General features: G+C 40.6%; 2 protein-coding genes across 2 annotated transcripts in view; both read left to right on the top strand.

Annotated features, from left to right (window-relative positions):
• The window catches only part of sh3rf1 (SH3 domain containing ring finger 1), a 54,241-nt gene extending 50,436 nt beyond the window's left edge, over positions 1 to 3,805 (top strand). The window contains exons 9-12 of the mRNA XM_085348406.1: positions 588 to 871; positions 956 to 1,275; positions 1,731 to 2,077; positions 2,350 to 3,805. Of these exons, the coding sequence (XP_085204532.1) occupies positions 588 to 871; positions 956 to 1,275; positions 1,731 to 2,077; positions 2,350 to 2,518 (1,120 nt within the window). The 3' untranslated portion in view covers positions 2,519 to 3,805. The remainder of the gene's footprint in view (positions 1 to 587; positions 872 to 955; positions 1,276 to 1,730; positions 2,078 to 2,349) is intronic.
• Positions 3,806 to 10,593: 6,788 nt separating this feature from the next.
• cbr4 (carbonyl reductase 4) lies at positions 10,594 to 17,254 on the top strand. The gene is made up of 6 exons (XM_085348272.1): positions 10,594 to 10,710; positions 11,996 to 12,146; positions 13,946 to 14,066; positions 14,179 to 14,315; positions 16,118 to 16,252; positions 16,817 to 17,254. The coding sequence occupies exons 2-6, from the start codon at positions 12,002 to 12,004 to the stop codon at positions 16,993 to 16,995; spliced, it is 717 nt and encodes a 238-aa protein (XP_085204398.1). The 5' UTR covers positions 10,594 to 10,710; positions 11,996 to 12,001; the 3' UTR covers positions 16,996 to 17,254.
• Positions 17,255 to 18,197: the final 943 nt, after the last annotated feature.

The raw sequence follows: 18,197 nt of genomic DNA, 5'->3' as shown, positions 1-18,197 counted from the left end.
CCTAGGGGATCTCGAGGTGTTCTCAAGCCAGCCAGGAGAGCTGTGTAATCCCCAGTGAGTTCTGGGTCTATCGGTTGGGTACAGCTCGTAAACCTCCTAAGGGAAACATCCAGGTGGCATCCTTGTAAGGATGAGCGGTCTCCTTTTTGACACAAAGGAGCAGCATCTCCACTCTGAGCTCTTCACCTTGTGTCTAAGGCTTAGCCCAGCCACCCAGTGGGTTAGCTAATTATGTTAGCTTGTACCCGCAGTCTTGTTATTTTCAGACACTGCCCTCACCATCACTTTTAAAGATCCTGAAATATTTATACTTTCTTATTTGGGGCAACAACTGTCCTCCAAACCAGAGAGAACAATCTGCTCTACTGGAATATTTGGTTATCATAAAGTCAGGATCTTATATTTGATGTACTGAAATCTTAGTTGTCCAGGCTGTGATTAATCTTTTCTGAAACTCTAATATATTGGTGTTCTGGATGCTAGTGCACACACTAGAGCTGCCGGGCACACTTCACACTAAAGATGCATCTCATCATATAAAGCTGCACTGTGTCTTACACCTTTTTACTTCCTCTCTCCCTCTGCAGGACAGCGTCTGGGAGCTCTCAGCCCAAAGTGCCCTTGAGTCTGTGCACTCAGGCAGGCAGAGGTGTCACCATCGTCAGCCCTTCTTCTGCTCCCCTTGGAGCCATTGTTTCAGGGCCTGATTTTAACAAACCGCTGACTGTATGCCCCGCCGTTGCACCTGCCAACTCCCAGCCTGCAGCGGTGGTCACCACAGCTCAAACAGCCACAGGCCAACAGCCAAAAGTCTCACTGCACGTCACCTCCCAGATGACCGTGAATCAGGCTCGCAACGCGGTCAGGACAGGTAAACTCACTGGCTTAAAATGGATTTTGTCCTTTTGTATGAAGACAAATTTAAACCTTTAATTTTCATATATTGAATTTACAGCTGCATGTCACAGTCAGGACAGGCCCACAGCAGCAGTGACACCAATACAGTCTGCAACACCCGTGACGTATCTCCCACACCTCGCAGTGTGCTCGCAGCCCGGGTCAAGCCCTGCACAAGGCTGCACTCGAGTAGGGGTGGCAATGGGCTGCGCAGCTGCCTCCTTGACCCCACCCAATGTCAGCGCTGCATCTTTGGATAGTGACGCTTTGAGACCTGTACCTGTCCTCGCTGTGCCTGTCAACCCTGGGAGCAACTCCGCTCTCAATCCCACATCTAACAATGCAGCTCCTGCCTGCAGACTGGATAAAGACATCAAGGTTGGATTTGTTTTTAGACACTCTGGAAGAATTTAAATGGTCTCCAATTGTCTGTTGCTGTTTGTGTTTTTAATAGATACCTGTTTTGTTTTTTTCCGTCATAGTAATGAATGTCTTCATTTGTAGCAGATGATTGAAATGCCCTGGGAGACTTAATTTTTATTTAAATGTTAATCATGCAGGGACGATTCACCAGTAGGAACAACAAGGAGGGCTGTTATATATATATATTTTTTTTAATGTCTGCTTAACAAATAGATGCCATGTTTTTACACATCTACCTTGCCTGCAAAAATAAAAAATAAAAAATTGGAATTTGTCTCACCACAGTTTTTCGTTTGCGTAGGGAGAAACGAACAGGTCCAGACATTAGATTATGTCTGTCTGCGCGTCTGAAAATTACTTCTCATCGCCTCAGGGGTAAAAAAAAAAAAATGCTTGTCTTCATTTTGCAGAGAGAAAAGAAAAGTCTTCTGAAGCTGTTGTCCTCCAATAAGAAGAAGTCTCGCCCTTCGCCCCCCTCCTCTCCTACCCTTGAGGCTGAGCAGGCCGCTGCTGCTGGAGAGCTGCTACATGGCGCTGTGGGCCCTGACACCTCCCCTCCCTCTGGCCCAGCGAGCTGCCTGGACTCTGAACCTGCTGCTGCTTCTGCCTCGTCATCCTCCTCCTCCTCAGTCCCAGAGTCCTCCCATCGGAAGAGCAGTCCCCTTGATGGATGTGTTCCTATCGCTCCTCCTCCCCGCCAGCCCTGCTCCTCTCTTTTATCTCAACAGCATGACGCACGTCCCATCATATGTGAGAGGTAAATGCGCTGTTTCTTTGGACTGTTTCAGATTATTGTTTATCTGTACAACTAGATCAAGCAATAGCCAGATTCATGAAGGCCTGTTTAGACTAGAACTTTGTGTCCATGTTATGGTGTTCCTAATTCAGTTCAGTTTGAGTGGGATATATACACTCAAATTTTTCCATGTGTGCATGTTGTTTGTTGTTTTTAAATCTGTTTCCAGGACACACTCATTGCCATTGTTGCAGTGTGTATCATTCACCATCTGCCTGGCTATTCTCTTTCAGGTACAGGGTGGTTGTATCATATCCTCCCCAGAGCGAAGCAGAGCTGGAACTTAAGGAGGGCGACATTGTGTTTGTTCACAGGAAGAGGGAAGATGGCTGGTTCAAAGGCACGCTGCAGAGGAATGGCAGGACGGGACTGTTCCCTGGCAGCTTTGTAGACATCATTTAATACACGCACGTATACACACAAACACACAGTGATCCATCTGACTGCTGCTAGCCTCGTTAAGGTGTCACTGCTCCCAAGGTTGCTTGGACAGGTCAACCACGATGACACTTCAAGTCTTGAAATAGACCACTCGAGAGCGCTGCAGAGAAAAATCAATGAAAGCACATTGGACAGAGTTAGAGGAGAGCACACACTATTCATGAACTTTTCTTTACTTTTTTTTTGTTGGTTATTTATATCTTTGTAACAATTCAACTGTTAAATGTGTGCCTTGTACTGTTCCTCACTTTATTGTACATAAGGACACAAATATGATTAGTCCTAAAACATCCAATATGAACTGTTTATCCGTATGTTACACATTTTAACTTATTTCATAGATCAACCTTTTTGTAGTGCCACATGTTAAGGGGTTAAGTAAAGCACACGCCTTATTTTAATACATCAGATTTGCTTTTCTCTATATGACTGCTGTTCAGACTGTCAGAAGGCAGTTGTATTAGGTGGAACAGATCAGAACAAATTGTGCTGCAGAGTAGAAAATAAGATACTTCTCCTCCTCCGAAGGCATTATTGAATCCGGGGGATCCTAACAGAGATCTGCTGTATTGCACATTTGAGTACTCCGCTTTGACAAATTATTTCTGTGTGCCATTCACAGGCATCTAGTTTTTTCTCGCAGTGTGGTTGCAGTGTAAAGGGCTGATACTGCATTGATCAAACATTTGCATGTGATTAGCAAAGCCATCCGCAGGAGACAAAGTGCTGCGGGACTGTTTGGCTCTGCCGTTTTTAATATGCGAAAAACACACTCCAAAATGGACTCAAATGATGCTTACTTTGTACCTTCTTTATATTTACTGACCAGAGTAGCTGCTCTCCTAACCTCCCTCGGCAGTAGCCAAACCTGGACAGAGCGCTCCATCACGGGAGCGACATAACATTTCAGTAACAGTGCACGGCCGATTCCTTTCAGTGTGTATTTATTTTATGTTAGCTACACATTTCAGAGACGCTGACACCTGCTGCTCGTAGAGAGAGTGTCATATAACTAATCGGACACAGTCGCCCCTCAACGGGCTCCGTTTGTGAACACGAACTCATTCCTAATGTGACTTGTGGCAATAAGAAACACTGCTAGCTAAAGCACAGAATGTTTGCCTAAAGTAGCATGTTGTATCACTCCACAGGAAGAGGTGCATTCAATCTGTTGAATCCAATCACAAGTTTTTATTGAAATCAATCACATTGAGCCCTTGATTTTTTCCCCCCCCTGTTTTTCATGGTTAAGCGATTCAAAGTTTGTTTCTTGTTTTTCTGTTAATTGTTGTACTGACTTGAATTACTATAAGATTTCTTAGTGATTGGAGGGGATTTGGCTGTAGGTTCGGTGCTTGTTGAACTGAAAATGAATTAGCAATTTTAGAATACTTTTAAAAAAAATGAAAGTGTAATCTTCATAAAAGATCATTCTTCTTTGCCTTGAAGTTGACCAGTTATGCTCATTTTTAATTTTGGACTCGAGTATTAGCTTTGCACAACTCACAGTTGGAAATAATCCTTCTTTATCTTATACTGGGCATTGGTGCAGCCTCTAAGTTCTTCCTCTGAAACAAGCAGTTTAGTTCCTCTACTTTTAAACCAGCTTTTATCTGATTGGCTGCACCTAACAAACAAAAGGCTTTTGATGATAGAGGAGCCAAAATTGTTCAGGAGGCATGCGGTTTTTCACTCTAAGAAGGTCCTGGGTTCAAATCCAGCAGTGAGTTGGGGCATTTCTGTGCAGTTTGTATGTTCTATGTGGTTTCTCTCCAGGTGTTCCAGCTTCATCCACAGTCCTTAGACTTCCATTTTTAGCTGAACTAGTGTGAATGTGAGCATGAATGGATGTCTGTCAATCTGTGTTAAACCTGTAATAGACTGTACCCCACATCTTGCCTATTGACAGCAGGAATTGGATAGGTAGAAGGAAGTGGACAGATGGTTTCTCTATTATTATGTTAACAGTTTTAATCTGGTTATCTTTTAGTTATTAACTTAAAGAAATTTAAACAAAATGTGTTTTTATTGGGGATTTTCCTGAATTTTATATATTGTTCACATAATTTGGGAAGCATGGTGTTACAGTAGGAACTTCCGGTCCATCCGGCCGGTGTCCTCTGTGAGACGGCATCATTAGACGACAATGGAATCAAGAAGAGGAGAGGCGAGTGCAATGGAAAGCCAAAGAGCCGATCCAGCTGGCACCTCTGTCATACATCACTTTTGACAGAAACCTTTAGATCGATCGTGTCAACTTTAAAAAAAAAACAAAAAACCCCAAACTCACTTCCAGTTTAGAGGACTAAACGTACAACAGTGTAAAAAAGATAACTGTGTTTGCTTGATTTAAAACACAATACATGAAGTAAACCTGCTAGTGAAATATGTGCACCTTTAGTTGTTTGATCCTGATCAATCAGATTTAAATTTAAATCCAATTCACTGCCCACCCTGCGGTGGGTCGCTCTGCTTATAGAGCTACATTGAGTCTACAGCTTAGCAGTTTGTGCTTAGATTGGATCACTTTTAAAGTCTTCTACCTGGTTTCAAGTCAGTATGATTAGTGTAGACACACTGGGCTCAGGTATAAATGCAAACAATGACAGGACCAATAAATAAAGCTTGAAGGATAGCTTTATTCAGAAGGACAGGACGCTGACATTTTACAGAGCCAGAAGTAGAAAAATCTGTCTGAAACCAGGAGTTTACTGCACTCTGATGCTCGAGCTTAATTGGTGACCTCATTATGTCAAACTTTGGCCATTTATAATAAAGCATCCACCTTTGTAGCAAAAGCTGTATCACAGAAAAGAAGGAAAAGCATGGTAGGTTCACTTTAAAAAGCCCTCTGAAAAATCAATGAAACCCTTTAGAGTAAACGCATTACTGTGAACCCACCCCCCACCTCCTCGCCTAAGGGAACCTCACATCAGTTAATGTAATGTGACTTATTCATCAGATTTTTTCAGGAAGTCGTTTGAGGTCCGTGGGGTGTTTAAACATGTTGAGGCAATCACTGAATCGTGCCAAATTTGGCTTTGAGAAGGAGTTTAACGACTGATTTAGACCCAGAGTTTCAAGCGTCTGTGATAATTATTTTTTAAGTCTTTTGTTGTTAATTGAGGGGACCACTGTGTAACTGACTGCTGGAAATATGTTGTCATTTGCTTGAAATTTGGAGCGAGGGCGGAAAGCGATGGTACAAATCACTGTTAGGGCTTCTTTTTATATAGAATTAATCTGATGTTTTCTTGTCGTCTTGGCCGTCACCACACCAACCTCAGGCGCTCTGCTCAAACTCTCCCTCATCGAGTGTCTTTTCATTTCACTGGGAAGCCTTTAATATACAGACATACTCCTACACAGAGGCACACAGTTATACTGGCGTACACACTACCGCACCGTTTCAAATCATACTGACGTCTCGTACATGTTTTTCATGCATAGGCTGCACAGTTTACAACTCAGAATATGAAGCATATTGAATGAAGACTAGTAATTATTTCTTAAAATAATTACTAGTCTTCATTCATCCAAACACACGGCAACATAAGTTTGCTCAATCCAGCTTAACAGATTTCTTATATGCCAAGGTGACTTACTTGATTTTTTTTGTTTTTTTAAGTCTGTCGATCATCTGTTATGTCTGAAAATGATGAAACTGAAATTGACGTGTTTGGCACAAATCTGTTATGTGAAAAACATTCTGAAGTATTTGAGGGAATCGCACTTTTTTTTTTTTTTTTTTTTTGTAAAAATCTCTAAAACAATAAAAGCTAATGGTTTCCATATTTTTCTGAGGCTTGGTCATCATTTTGTGAGGGCACTCTGGTGTTTTCTCCAGTGACTGTGTGTCACGTCACAGCAGATGTATCTGACCTGGTTAGTAATCAGAAATATGAAAAAGTAAAGTGCTGTTATTTATTATTATTTATTACCTTAAAATGTACGGGCTCTCCATTTATCTGAAAGTACAGCAGTGTGCAAAAGTCTTGAGCCACCAGTCACTTCTTTATATTTTGCTAGGAAAATGTGAAATGTATCCAGTGATTTATTGAAATGTAAAAAAAAACCACTTGGAAATATATAAGGCAAAAACAGAGTTTTTAGTAATGAGCTTGAAGGTCAATATTTGGTGTGACCACCTTCATTCTTCACAGCCTGAACAATTTTAAGCTTTCCTATAGTTTCTTTAAGTAGTCGTCGGGTAGGATTCTTGTAGGACATTCAAAGCTCTTCTTTGGATGTTGGCTGCCTTTTGTTCTGTTCTATATCTACATGATCCCACACTGTTTCACTAATGTCGAGGACTGGGCTCTGGGGAGGCCAGTCTGACTGACGTGTGTGGTATTTTCAGGTATTTTACTGCATTAGCATCGTTGGGATCGTTGTCATCCTGAAAAATGAAGCTTTTACCAATCAGACACTTTCCAGATTGCATTATAAAGTGGTTCAAAATCAAGTGGTATTTTTCTGATTTTGCAATTCCTTTAATTTCGACCCACAGCACCAAGATCACTGGCTGATATAGTTACATACAGTTCCAAACCAGCGCAGAACCTCCACAGTTTTCACTTTTCAAAATTTGAATTCTTCACTTCATGAGACCTGTTGGCACTGATTTTCAGGCTGGTTCTTGTGTAATTTGACTTCCTCTGCATTTTCCTTAAGAATGACATCTTGGCCTTTCCATTGAGACCATTCCTGGTGAGGCTGAAGGACCAGATCCATCTCTCCAGCTTTTGCTGGATTTGGTTTTACTATTTCTTAAGGACATCACTTTAAGATATTAATCATCTGATGTAGATATTTTCTTTAGGCCTGCTATTACTACTTTTTGTCCTAAATATTTATTTTTTATGGCTGAATGAGTCATAGGTCAGTGTTAAGTGGCTTAACAAACGAAAACTCTTCTGAATACTGTCCGGTAGAAGGACTCGACTAAAAAGAAGCAGAAAAAGGAGCCAATGTCCAAAAACAAAAAAACTTTGCCAGATCTTCAGAAAGCCTGCAGAACTTAAGTGTGACTTCTTGGAAGCAAAACATAAAGAAATAAGTGGTGACAGAAGACGTCTCCACAGTACTGTAAACACACACTGATTATTGCCAGGAAGAGAGATCTTTGTCCATCAACTGTATAAAAAAGATGGCCACCTTGACATAAACTGGCATTTCAAAGCCACAGTGTTAGCATTCTGGCTGCCATAGTGTTACCTTTAGGAGCCACATGTGTCTATATTTGGACAAGTAGTGAGAGTACAGACCCAGGTGCCTCCTAATTAAAGACTAGAATTTGACTCACCTCAAGGTGGAGAACTTCTCAGGCAAGCTGCATCACACAGCAAACCACAGTGGAGAGGCCCAATTCAGTGACTGAAGTTAGCAGAGGTGAAGTCTAACAGATAGCTATTGAGTACAGCAGCTTCAAATAAAACTGAAAAGTGTAACTTATTGAAAATAAAAACTGAGCCTCTTTTAGCCCAGGCCTGTCACATTGTCATGAGAACTTCTACACTTCCCTTTCTGTCACTCTTCACCATAGACGGTATAAAACATGAATATAGTCACAGTGAAGCCACCTGCTGGTTTGTGAAGTCCTATTTTGAAGCCTAGAGATGAAACCAGGTGTGATGAGTGAGGGTCCGTCTGACTGTCAAACATAGGGTACATGTTCTTTAGCTAACGTCTGGTGAAAGCTGTTAGCCGATGACCTTTCTGACTTTTAAAATAACTAACATTTACAAAATTAACATATTTTATTCATTATAAGCCAAAATGCCTGACTAAGTCCATAAACCTCTCATTAAGATAATTACTGATGTCAGCACCTTAACTTTTTACAACTACAGATAATGCCCCCTGGTGGCCTTTATAGAGAATGGCAGTTTTAAGGCCAAAAACTGCTTTTTATCCAGTAGCTTTGTATTTCAGTTCAGAAGCTGACACTCTAGAGTAATCATATTCAGAAATATTTACCAGGATTATTTATTGAGTATTAAAGCATCTTTCATTTGTTCCACTTTATATTAGAAGTGGCTTATCTGATTAATTGAAACCAAAGTGTTTCAGAAACAGTGGCGTATTTCTTGGTGATCAAAGGCTCTTTTTTTCAGCCGTGTCTCAGACTGAACTAACGCTCTGAAAGCCTGGTGGTGTGGTGGTGGAGGAGGAGGGCAAGGAGGAGTCATGAAATAAAGAAAAGAACAGTAACAAGTGCAATACAAACTAAGCTGCATAACAACGACAGCAAAGAGCTGAGTGCTTCAAATTAAATCTATTTGGGTGCTCATTATAGTATCTGCTAATAAACGGTTGTTACTGCCAAGCAGTGTCTCCCATGACTTACAGCAGAGTAAAGAGAGGTGAGCCTTCCCAGAGTGTTCAGCTGGGAAATGTTGACAGGAACTGACAAGCACCCAGAGAGGTCATTGTGTTGCACACAGCTCCCTGCAGAGGATGGGTTTCCATGGAAATAAGTTACTCCAATATATAAGTATGAGACTATAGTGAGGAGGAATAAGGGGGAAAAAGTGTTTTGTAAGGAACATTTACACTTTAATCATTGTTTGTAATTCTAGGTTGTGTTATATCATCTGTCCACTTGGGTTGTTGTGCTTTAGTAGATTATGCACATGTGCTAAATCTGTTGCAGGAATATTTCAGGTTGACAGGACTGTGAGTTACAGGTTGGGTAGGGACTGTGTGTAAATATAGGCAAAGCTATGTATGCACAGCCCAGGTAAAATATTCAGAGTTAGGAGTGCTGTGTAGAGTTAAAGAATTAAGGCCCCAAGGTCAACAATTCTTGATAACGTTTAAGCACAAGGCGTGTGAGCTGATTCAATTGACTGCAGCAAAAGGAATCAAGTCCTCCTTGAACTTTTTAACAGTGCCCGAGGAAACGGGCAGGAGTTATGTGCTTGGCTTCTTGGAATAGATTTTCTGTGCAATTATACCAGAAAAGTAAACGTGTGTTTTTGTAGGGCATGAAGAAAATGTGACAGCATTTAAAAATAACCCAATGATCAGGCAAAATAGTTCCAGGAACTAAATAAATAAAGTGTTTTCTTTCTCTGAAAAGAAATTCAGTCCAGTGTCTCTCTGATGCACAAGCACACCTAATGAACTCTCGGTTGACAGGCTTAGAGTCACCACATTTAGAGAAATCAAACTGTTTGTAGTGTTTGCATTTTGTTCCTTTTATACTGTGTATGATTCACAGCGCTCAGGGCTACATATCCACTCTGGCACAGGTGATGAATGTGATTTTGCTTCAGCAAATCAATCTGGCAGAATAAGTCTCAGACTGATGAACTGTCCAGGTGTGGGCCAAGGCCACCCAACCGGTCTCAACATGATTCATTTTTTTTCCTTTTTTCTTTTTTTTGTGTGCACTGATGACAGATTTGCTTTTCTTCATGAGATATATTTCCACAAGGGAACAATGTGGAAAAATGAATGGCTGCAAATAGAAATCACAGTGTTATTTCACTGGCAGTAAGATAAAGATGAGGTATGCTGTATTTATTTGAAAAACGTTGAAGTTCCTGTGCTACATCAGTTAAAACAATAAATATAATTTCTAACAAAAAAGCCCATTTTAAAAAAAGTAGCTAGGATGTAACAAAATAAAACAGCTTACTGAGATAACAAGCACTCTAACAGCTAAATCAAGGGAAGTAAATAAGCTAGATAAATAAAAATATTTTAAAAAATATATAATAAAACTATGTCAGAAGCTTTTGAATATATTACAATAAAGTGATTCTTTAAAGTAAAATAGATCAACAAAAACGAATAAAACGGTCAGACTAAATATAGCAAAACAAGCACAGCAAATGTCAGATGGCAAAGTGGGTCAGTGTACACACGGTGTAACGTACAGTGGACAGTGTAGGGTGGAACTACAGTGGCTGGGTAAAGGTAAAAAAAATCACCAATCAATCAAAGCAGTGCTGGTTCAGTTCAGCCAATCCAGCGTTACCACAGCGCCCTCTACCGACCAACAACGACCAGCACAATAACAACAAAAAACATGGCGGCGCCCATGACTACCCGCTCCTCTGGTATTCTTTATTTGTTCAGTAAATAACATTTGTTACATTTGTAACAGTGTTTCTCAAACGGGGTGTTAGACTCAGAAAAACGAGGTAAGTATCATATCGCTGCATAAACGTAACTGTACGATGACATTTAAAGCTAAATACGGCTACTATTTACCGGACAGCGACTGTGACTCTTAGCCTCACTGAAGTGACCCGGTGTCCTACTTTGTGTTGTGCTGCAGAGCATTTTGTCCCACATGTTAAGGCAGGGTGTCATGTTTTATAATCTTGGCTGTGTTTACTTGCCTAGACCCATACAGACAAACAACCAACCTTACCGTCACGTATTCATCCCAGCACGCGCGCTTCCGTGCACTTAAATAGATATAAACTCTGTGCCAAAATAATGGGGGAAAGATTAAAGGAAAATATATACTATACTATAAAATGAGTTTTTAAAACAAATCGCACATTCAAACAACCCGATGATGGCCGAAGAAGACTGCTCCAAATTTTAGGAGCTAAAAAAATTGGTTTTAAAGTATAATCGCGTAGCCTCAGTGACAAGGTCTCTAAAGGTAGCCCTTTATAAATTAGCCGGTACCTGTTTATCTACAACTTAAGAAGAACAAGTGTGATATGTGAGCACCGGCCATCCCTCCTCTGCACATGTCCAAACCCTACCACCTTTGCCTCTCTCCCTTATTAACAGTGATGGTTAATCAATCTGTCCGTAGTATAGATAGAGCTGTTAAAGCCTGTTTTTCTGTTTGCTATCGCAGTGTTTCTTCAGCATCTAAAATACATTCAGACTGATGTGTGTTGACTCAAAAGACAAAAATCCCAGTAATCCCAGTGTTTCAGTCCTAAACCAAAAGAAAACTTTGTTAAAGCAAACAGGGTGTTATTATTACACATATAAGTTGTCATATAAATACATTATGCTTATATACTAGGGTGACCAGATCTCAACAAAAGATTGTTTATATGTAACACACATGGGACACATCATATTTGTATTTGTGTAACACTGAATAATAACTGACAAAAAATAACAATTTTTCTAATTTACTGTCACTTCATTTGTGGTAGTGTCCATCTGACACTGACTTTCCCCATACAGAGTTTAACCTGCACTTGACTATAATAAAAGCGTTCCCTACTTTCTTCAGCCAGACTTTAGAAAAAAGTGCCTGCAGAGCCGATTGAAATATGGAACAAGGGATAAAAATGCTGTGTGTTTATGCTGTGTAGCTTCCATTCAATAATCAGACTACACCATCGACTTATGAAGATCATAAAGGGAAGCAGGCATGTCTCTCCTGTGTTTCATCTGAGATAGTCCGGATGCTGTTCTGTAGCTGTAATTGAGCTGTTGCCTCTCCTGCAGGTCATCATGTCCAGACTGGCAGTAGTGTGTGGGGGTTCCAGAGGCATTGGGAAAGCAGTGTCCTGCCTGCTGGCAGAAAGAGGCTGCAGGGTAGCCGTCGTCTCCAGGAACAAAGACGTCGCCCAGGCAACTGTGGCATCTCTGCATGGAGGTATAATGCTGTGCTGTGTGTAATACAGTGCTTAACAAAATTATTAGATCACCGGATATAAAAAGAAAGCACAAGTATTTTAGAAGTCTGCGAAAAACAAATTAAATTACTGAACTCACTGAACTGAATTGTTGTTTTAATACCCAAATTATAACCAGCACACTGGACTTCTCTCAGAACTAAATTAATCAAGCAGAACATTCAACCACTGCTAGTAAAATAGCAATTTTTTTTAGGATTAAAAATATTATTTTTATTAACAAGCTTGCACAAACTGGTGCATTAACCATTACAGAAACATAAAAAATAATTTTGGTAATTACCAATAGTGTTGATTTAAGGTAGCTGTGGCGTAAACCTTACCCTGGATTTTGGACTAATAAATGAGTTAATGAGTAAAGTGTACAGACATGTGCCAGAGCTATTAGAGCTTTTCATTAGCGTGCTTTTTTCTGCACAACGGCCCTCCTCTAAAGGAAAATTACCAATTTTTATTTTCAAAAGTATGGCTTAATTTACTCAAGCTTAAAATGCAGATTTGTTATGAAATTGGCAAAAACAACAGAGAACAACAGCATATGTTGTCTTCATTCTTACTTACAACACCGAAAAGCCAAATTTTGAGAAGGAAAAAAAAGAATGAATTTCACAGTTAGTTTAAGTTTTTGTAATTTTTGTAATGTGGGGAGTATTTATAATTGAGATGTTTTAAGAAGTTTCATTTACCCACTAGATAAGCAGAAGAAAATGGAGTCACAGATACAGTTCAGATCAAACAGAGTAAATAAAAATATGCATCAAAACCTCCTTGTGTAGATTTATTCAAAATTACAAATAATAAAATTAAAGACTTCTCTGTATCATTTTGATTTAGTCTTTGCAAGTACACATTATAAATAAACAAGCATGTAGCTCCTTCTTTCTTTATAAATATGGGTGGGATATTTATTTTAAATAGTCTAGCTCTACACTGCCATCAACTGTAAGTAAAAGATGGACGTGACATTGGTATGATATCTCACACTGAGGGTTTTTTGGCTTTGAAACTAGATGTGACTAAACAGAGAGACTCTGTGCACTCTAGTAACTTGTCAGTCAGTCACATGTTAAATATCATAAACCAGGGGTGTCAAACTCAAATACACAGTGGGCCAAAATTCAAAACTAGAACAAAGTCGCGGGCTAACGTTAATATTTATTGAAATATATTTATTCCTCCAGATATATATAAGAATGAATCTTTTCTTATGGACTCAAACACGTTTTGCTGAAAAACTGAATATGGAACAAGCAAAGCTTAATACTAAACAATATATATTAGCTGTATAATACCAGTAGGCCAGCTCTAATAGTAATTTGGTATGGCTTCGCGGGCCAAATGTAATTAGGCTGCGGGCCAAATTTGGCCCGCGGGCCAGAGTTTGACACCTATGTCATAAACCATTAACCTTTGTATAATCCTTTGTGACTATAACGTCGAACATATTTTACAAAGACAACACTGTTTTGTATTTGGCAAGGCTTGAAATGAGAGCTTGAGAACATAAACTCATCAGTAAATAGTTTACTGAGGTCATAAACCAAGTTAGAAGATATGGTAGTTTTCTCACGGCAACTATACAGTCAGACTTTCAACCAGAGGAGTCGCCCCCTGCTGGCCATTAGAAAGACTGCAGGTTTAAAGCACTCAGAAGCTACGCCCATTTTTAATTAAATACAAGGTTCAGTGTAGACTTAGAGGACCTTTATAAACATACTGCAGTGATGCCGACAGTAGATCTGATGTGTGTCTTCTCTAGATGAGCACATTGCTTTTAGCTGTGACATCTCTAAAGAACAGGAGGTGCAGAAAACATTTGAAATGATCCAGAAGACCTGTGGAAACATCTCCTATCTCGTGAACGCAGCTGGTATCAACAGGTGAGCAAGCACTGAAGTTGACACCTCTACTGATTCTCAGCTGCATTTGCAGACATATTTAGACGCATGTAAATGCTGAACCCCTGCAAGTTGCTGTTGTCTGTTTGCACAGGGATGGTCTGCTACTGAGGACCAAACCAGAGGACATGGTGGCTCTGCTTCACACCAACCTGCTGGGCTCCATGTTGACCTGCAGGGCAGCGCTGCGCAGCATGCTGCACAGCCAAGGAGCAGCTATTGTTAATATAGGTACTTGATGATTCACATTAGTGGTGTGTCTTCAATTTAACCACTAGATGGCTGTGTTACTACTTTTATAGATTCAAGTCAGTGTACCCTTTAAGGAGGATATTATTTTGTACGGTGGCCCTGAGAGGCCAAACGGATTGCAACTTAAGAAAACACCAGCAATAAGAAAAACGCTGCAAAAGCACACAAAACACAATGGAAATAGGAAAAAGCAAAACAGAAATAGGAAAAAGACAACAGAAATAGGAAAAAACTGATTTCCAAAAGCACAAGGGAATTGTTTCTGGGGAGACAATAACCCAATGTTGCAGGGACCAAAATATGCTAAGAATTGCGCTGGGAGACACTTAAAAGAAGTGGAGGATCTATCGGTTTTGTGAGGAAAGAAAAGATGAGAGGTAAGTGTGTTAGCCTAACTATTTGCCTAAAAATCCATCATCAGTATTATATGAATCATGATAAAACACACCAAGCATGTTTTGGGTTCGTGCAACTTGTCCGTTGGGTTATTGTCTCCCCAGAAACACTTCCCTTGTGCTTTTGGAAATCAGTTTTTTCCTATTTCTGTTGTCGTTTCTCCTATTGCCATTGTGTTTTGTGTGCTTTTGCAGCGTTTTTCTTATTGCTGGTGTTTTCTTAAGTTGCAGTCCGTTTGGCCTCTCAGGGCCACCGTAATTTTGTGCTCATTTTAGTCCAAATAAAATCAGATACTGACAATTTCTTTGAATTCACGCAACAAGCTTGTGGATGTATGGTTTTACGTTTCTTTTTCCTCATGAACTGTAATCAGATACATTATGAGTGAGAGAGAGAGGTTACTAAAAGAATCCTGAATAGAAACCTCCCAGAGAAAAGATGGTGGCACAAGTAGGTGGTAAAGTTTGAGTTTCTAGTGTTCCAGCTGTTTTCTTTTTTTCTTTCTTTTGTTGGTACATTAAATACAGAAAATAATATGTATTTGTTGAAAAAAGCGGTTTGAGAGGCTAAAAACAACCTACATAATTTACAGGATAACGAATAAGTGAGTATAGAATATAATAAAATACTAAATGTAACAGAAAACAACAAGTTTAGTTAATGGTAGATGATATTAGTCTCAGTATTGGGGAAAGTGTAGTAAACGGTGCAGGCTTGGGGAAAAAAAGCTGTGAGGTGAAAGAACAGATGATTCTCTGCTAAACAGATGTGTGGAGTTATAAACATTACTGCATGAGGAAGAGATTACCTAAATCAGTCTGTTAGTGGAAGTTCTCTGCTGCCTGTTCAGTAAGTGGTGCAGAGGGTGGTCGGGATTATCCACAATGGATAAAAGTTTGTTGAGGGACTTCCTCTCAGAGTCAGCCTTCCTGGTCAGTTTATTGGTCTCTGATGTTGCAGACTAAAGGAAAGTATACACTGCACTCGTCACAGGGACAACTGAAATTAAAAGTAACTTGAATATACCTAAGTAACGGCTCAAGCTGTTTCAAGATGGTAAGACTTGCTCCTAGAAGGGCTTTGTTGAAATCTCGAATGCCACCGACACCTGGGACTGCAGCTCTTAAGAAGCACCGGATTGACTGCATCCTGTAAGAAAATCCAACCAGAATCTGAAACCACAAGCACGGCTATAATAATATTAATGTGATTTCTACCTCAAGGTTTACAGTGTTTATATTTCTTTGTAAAGAAAATCTATGAAATTATACAGACAGAGTAACAAATTCTTCATCCAGCACGCTGGGAGTCAGGTAATTTGATTGTGATTTATATTAAATGTGGAATCAAGTCATCTTAATGGATTTCTCTGGTCATGTCTGCAGGCTCTGTTGTGGGCCTGAAAGGGAACTCTGGCCAGTGTGTCTACAGTGCCAGTAAAGCTGGTCTAGAGGGTTTCACTCGCTCCTTGGCTAAAGAAGTTGCTTCACGTAATATCAGGGTTAACCTCCTGGCTCCAGGTACAGAATATGCTTCTGATTCTTTCACTTTTCTCTCTGTCTTCTCAATATCTGCTACAATCCACTGCTATCAGAGAACCACACTGAGCCCTTTAACCGGTCAGCGTTCAATTTACGCGTAGTGTCATTCATATCGAGCTACGTGTTGTTGGTTCCTTGGAGGACTGCGCGCAAGTGGTTGTGTATCTCTTTGAGTAGACTGTGTGGACAAATACCTAATACCAAACCAATGAGTTTATATACAGTCACTCATGCAAACAGACACAAACGCAGTACCGTAAAACAAACACAAATCTCTTGTTTACTTCTCCCACTCATGAGCAAGACTATGAGATACTTGAGCTTCTCCACGTAAGGCAGCAACTCATCCCTAACTTTCCTCCAGCTGCCTTATATTCCTAAGAACCGTGGCCTCACTTTCATCCCTGCCACTTGACACTCTCTGCTCCAATGCAACTTGCAGCAAAGATTAGATCCTTAGATTAGTGATTGGTAATTAGTACAAAGCACTGCTTGTGTCAGTCTCTGTCATCTCATTGCTGTTTTTTCCCCATCTTTTGGTAGGTTTTATACACACTGACATGACTGCAGGGATGAGAGAGGAGGCTTTAGAGCGCTCCATCCCTCTGGGGAGATTTGGAGAGCCGGAGGAGGTAGCCCGGGCCGTCCTCTTCCTCCTGGAGTCCCGCTACATTACAGGAGAAACACTGGTGGTGGACGGAGGGCTGCAGCTGGCCATGTAGGGAGTAACAGCTTCCTCCGGAGCTACTGTTTTGAATATTCAGTGTCTTATTTTAGGCATTAAGTGTCACTGTCGATTGAGAAATTTATGACTGATAACAAAAAGAAAAACTTTTGAACTTAAAGCCTTACATCTTAAGTTAAATCTAGAGCTCTGCCCAAACTAAGTTAAAAGTGATACCTGGTAAGCTGCTGGATTGTGAGATGTGTGTTTATTACTCGTATCAGATGTATTGCTACTGCAAAAGCCTTCAGATTAAAGCAAACATAATGTATGTTGTTAAAACTCATTTACTTTCTTCTGCTGAGTCACTCTGTTCAGCCACAGTGGGCGTGGCCTTTGAGAGTCAGTCATGACTAACGCTGCTGACTCCAGAGTGTCTGGCCTAGTCCAGACCTCCGTGCCCTGGGGTCCTAAATTTGATCAGTGAATTTAACGCTGTTGGTCTTTTTCCATGACTGTAAAGCACCCGCCCGCTTGCATGCCACTGATCCTTACGCTCATGTTTTGTTCCCCACGTCCCCCTGGGAGACCCCCTCACAGCCGCCACATGTTGCCCTCCACAGCCTCCTGCCTGCGCCCCCCAAGCCCACCTCTGGCGCGGCCTATAGAGCGAGGAGGCATTTGGGGCTGCAGCTGGAGGGAATTAAAGGTAGCGGTGGAGGTAGGGGGGTATTTTTAGTGCTGGGAATGTTTTGAGTGTCTAGTTACAGCTCTGGACCTGTACTGTGGATGTGTGGGGCTAGAGGTGACTGTCATGCTCACTGATGAGATTTGCAAAGCTGTTATCAAAACCTGGACTTTAAATGAGCTACAGTGTGTGGGGGGCTGTTGTGTGCATTTCTCCTCTAAGTGTTGTATGTCTTTCTAAACGGAGCAGCCAGCCAGGTAGATGGACTCAACAGCCATTTTTCAAGTCTATTTAAACTCATTTTAAACTGAATCTGGTCTACTTTTAGGTTACTATTTATTTTTTAGGTTACTATATATTTACTTTTTTTGCATCATCTGATGTTTGCTGTGATGTTCACTCCAGAAACCTTGGTTTTGTGTTAAAACCTGAATGCTCCAGACCAGCAACACACAAAACTCCTGCTTTTATAAAAGTGCTCACATTTCCTGACGATCAGTTAAGAGAGGAGCTTAGAGACCCAAGGTTTTGGGTGATGACACCATCTGGAACAGCTGCTCTAGACAGGACAA

The sequence above is a fragment of the Diplotaxodon limnothrissa genome, linkage group LG23, assembly GCF_057381915.1.
Source record: "Diplotaxodon limnothrissa isolate DT_005_m linkage group LG23, D_limnothrissa_male_GT1.1, whole genome shotgun sequence".
Classification (NCBI taxonomy): domain Eukaryota; kingdom Metazoa; phylum Chordata; class Actinopteri; order Cichliformes; family Cichlidae; genus Diplotaxodon; species Diplotaxodon limnothrissa.
This window is presented reverse-complemented; position numbering and strand designations above follow the sequence as displayed.

Coding starts and splice junctions, on each gene's coding strand:
- cbr4 (XM_085348272.1), top strand. CDS start 12,002: ATGTCCAGACTGGCAGTAGTGTGTGGGGGTTCCAGAGGCATTGGGAAA. Junction 12,147..13,945: donor TGTGGCATCTCTGCATGGAG/GTATAATGCTGT, acceptor TGTCTTCTCTAG/ATGAGCACATTGCTTTTAGC. Junction 14,067..14,178: donor AACGCAGCTGGTATCAACAG/GTGAGCAAGCAC, acceptor CTGTTTGCACAG/GGATGGTCTGCTACTGAGGA.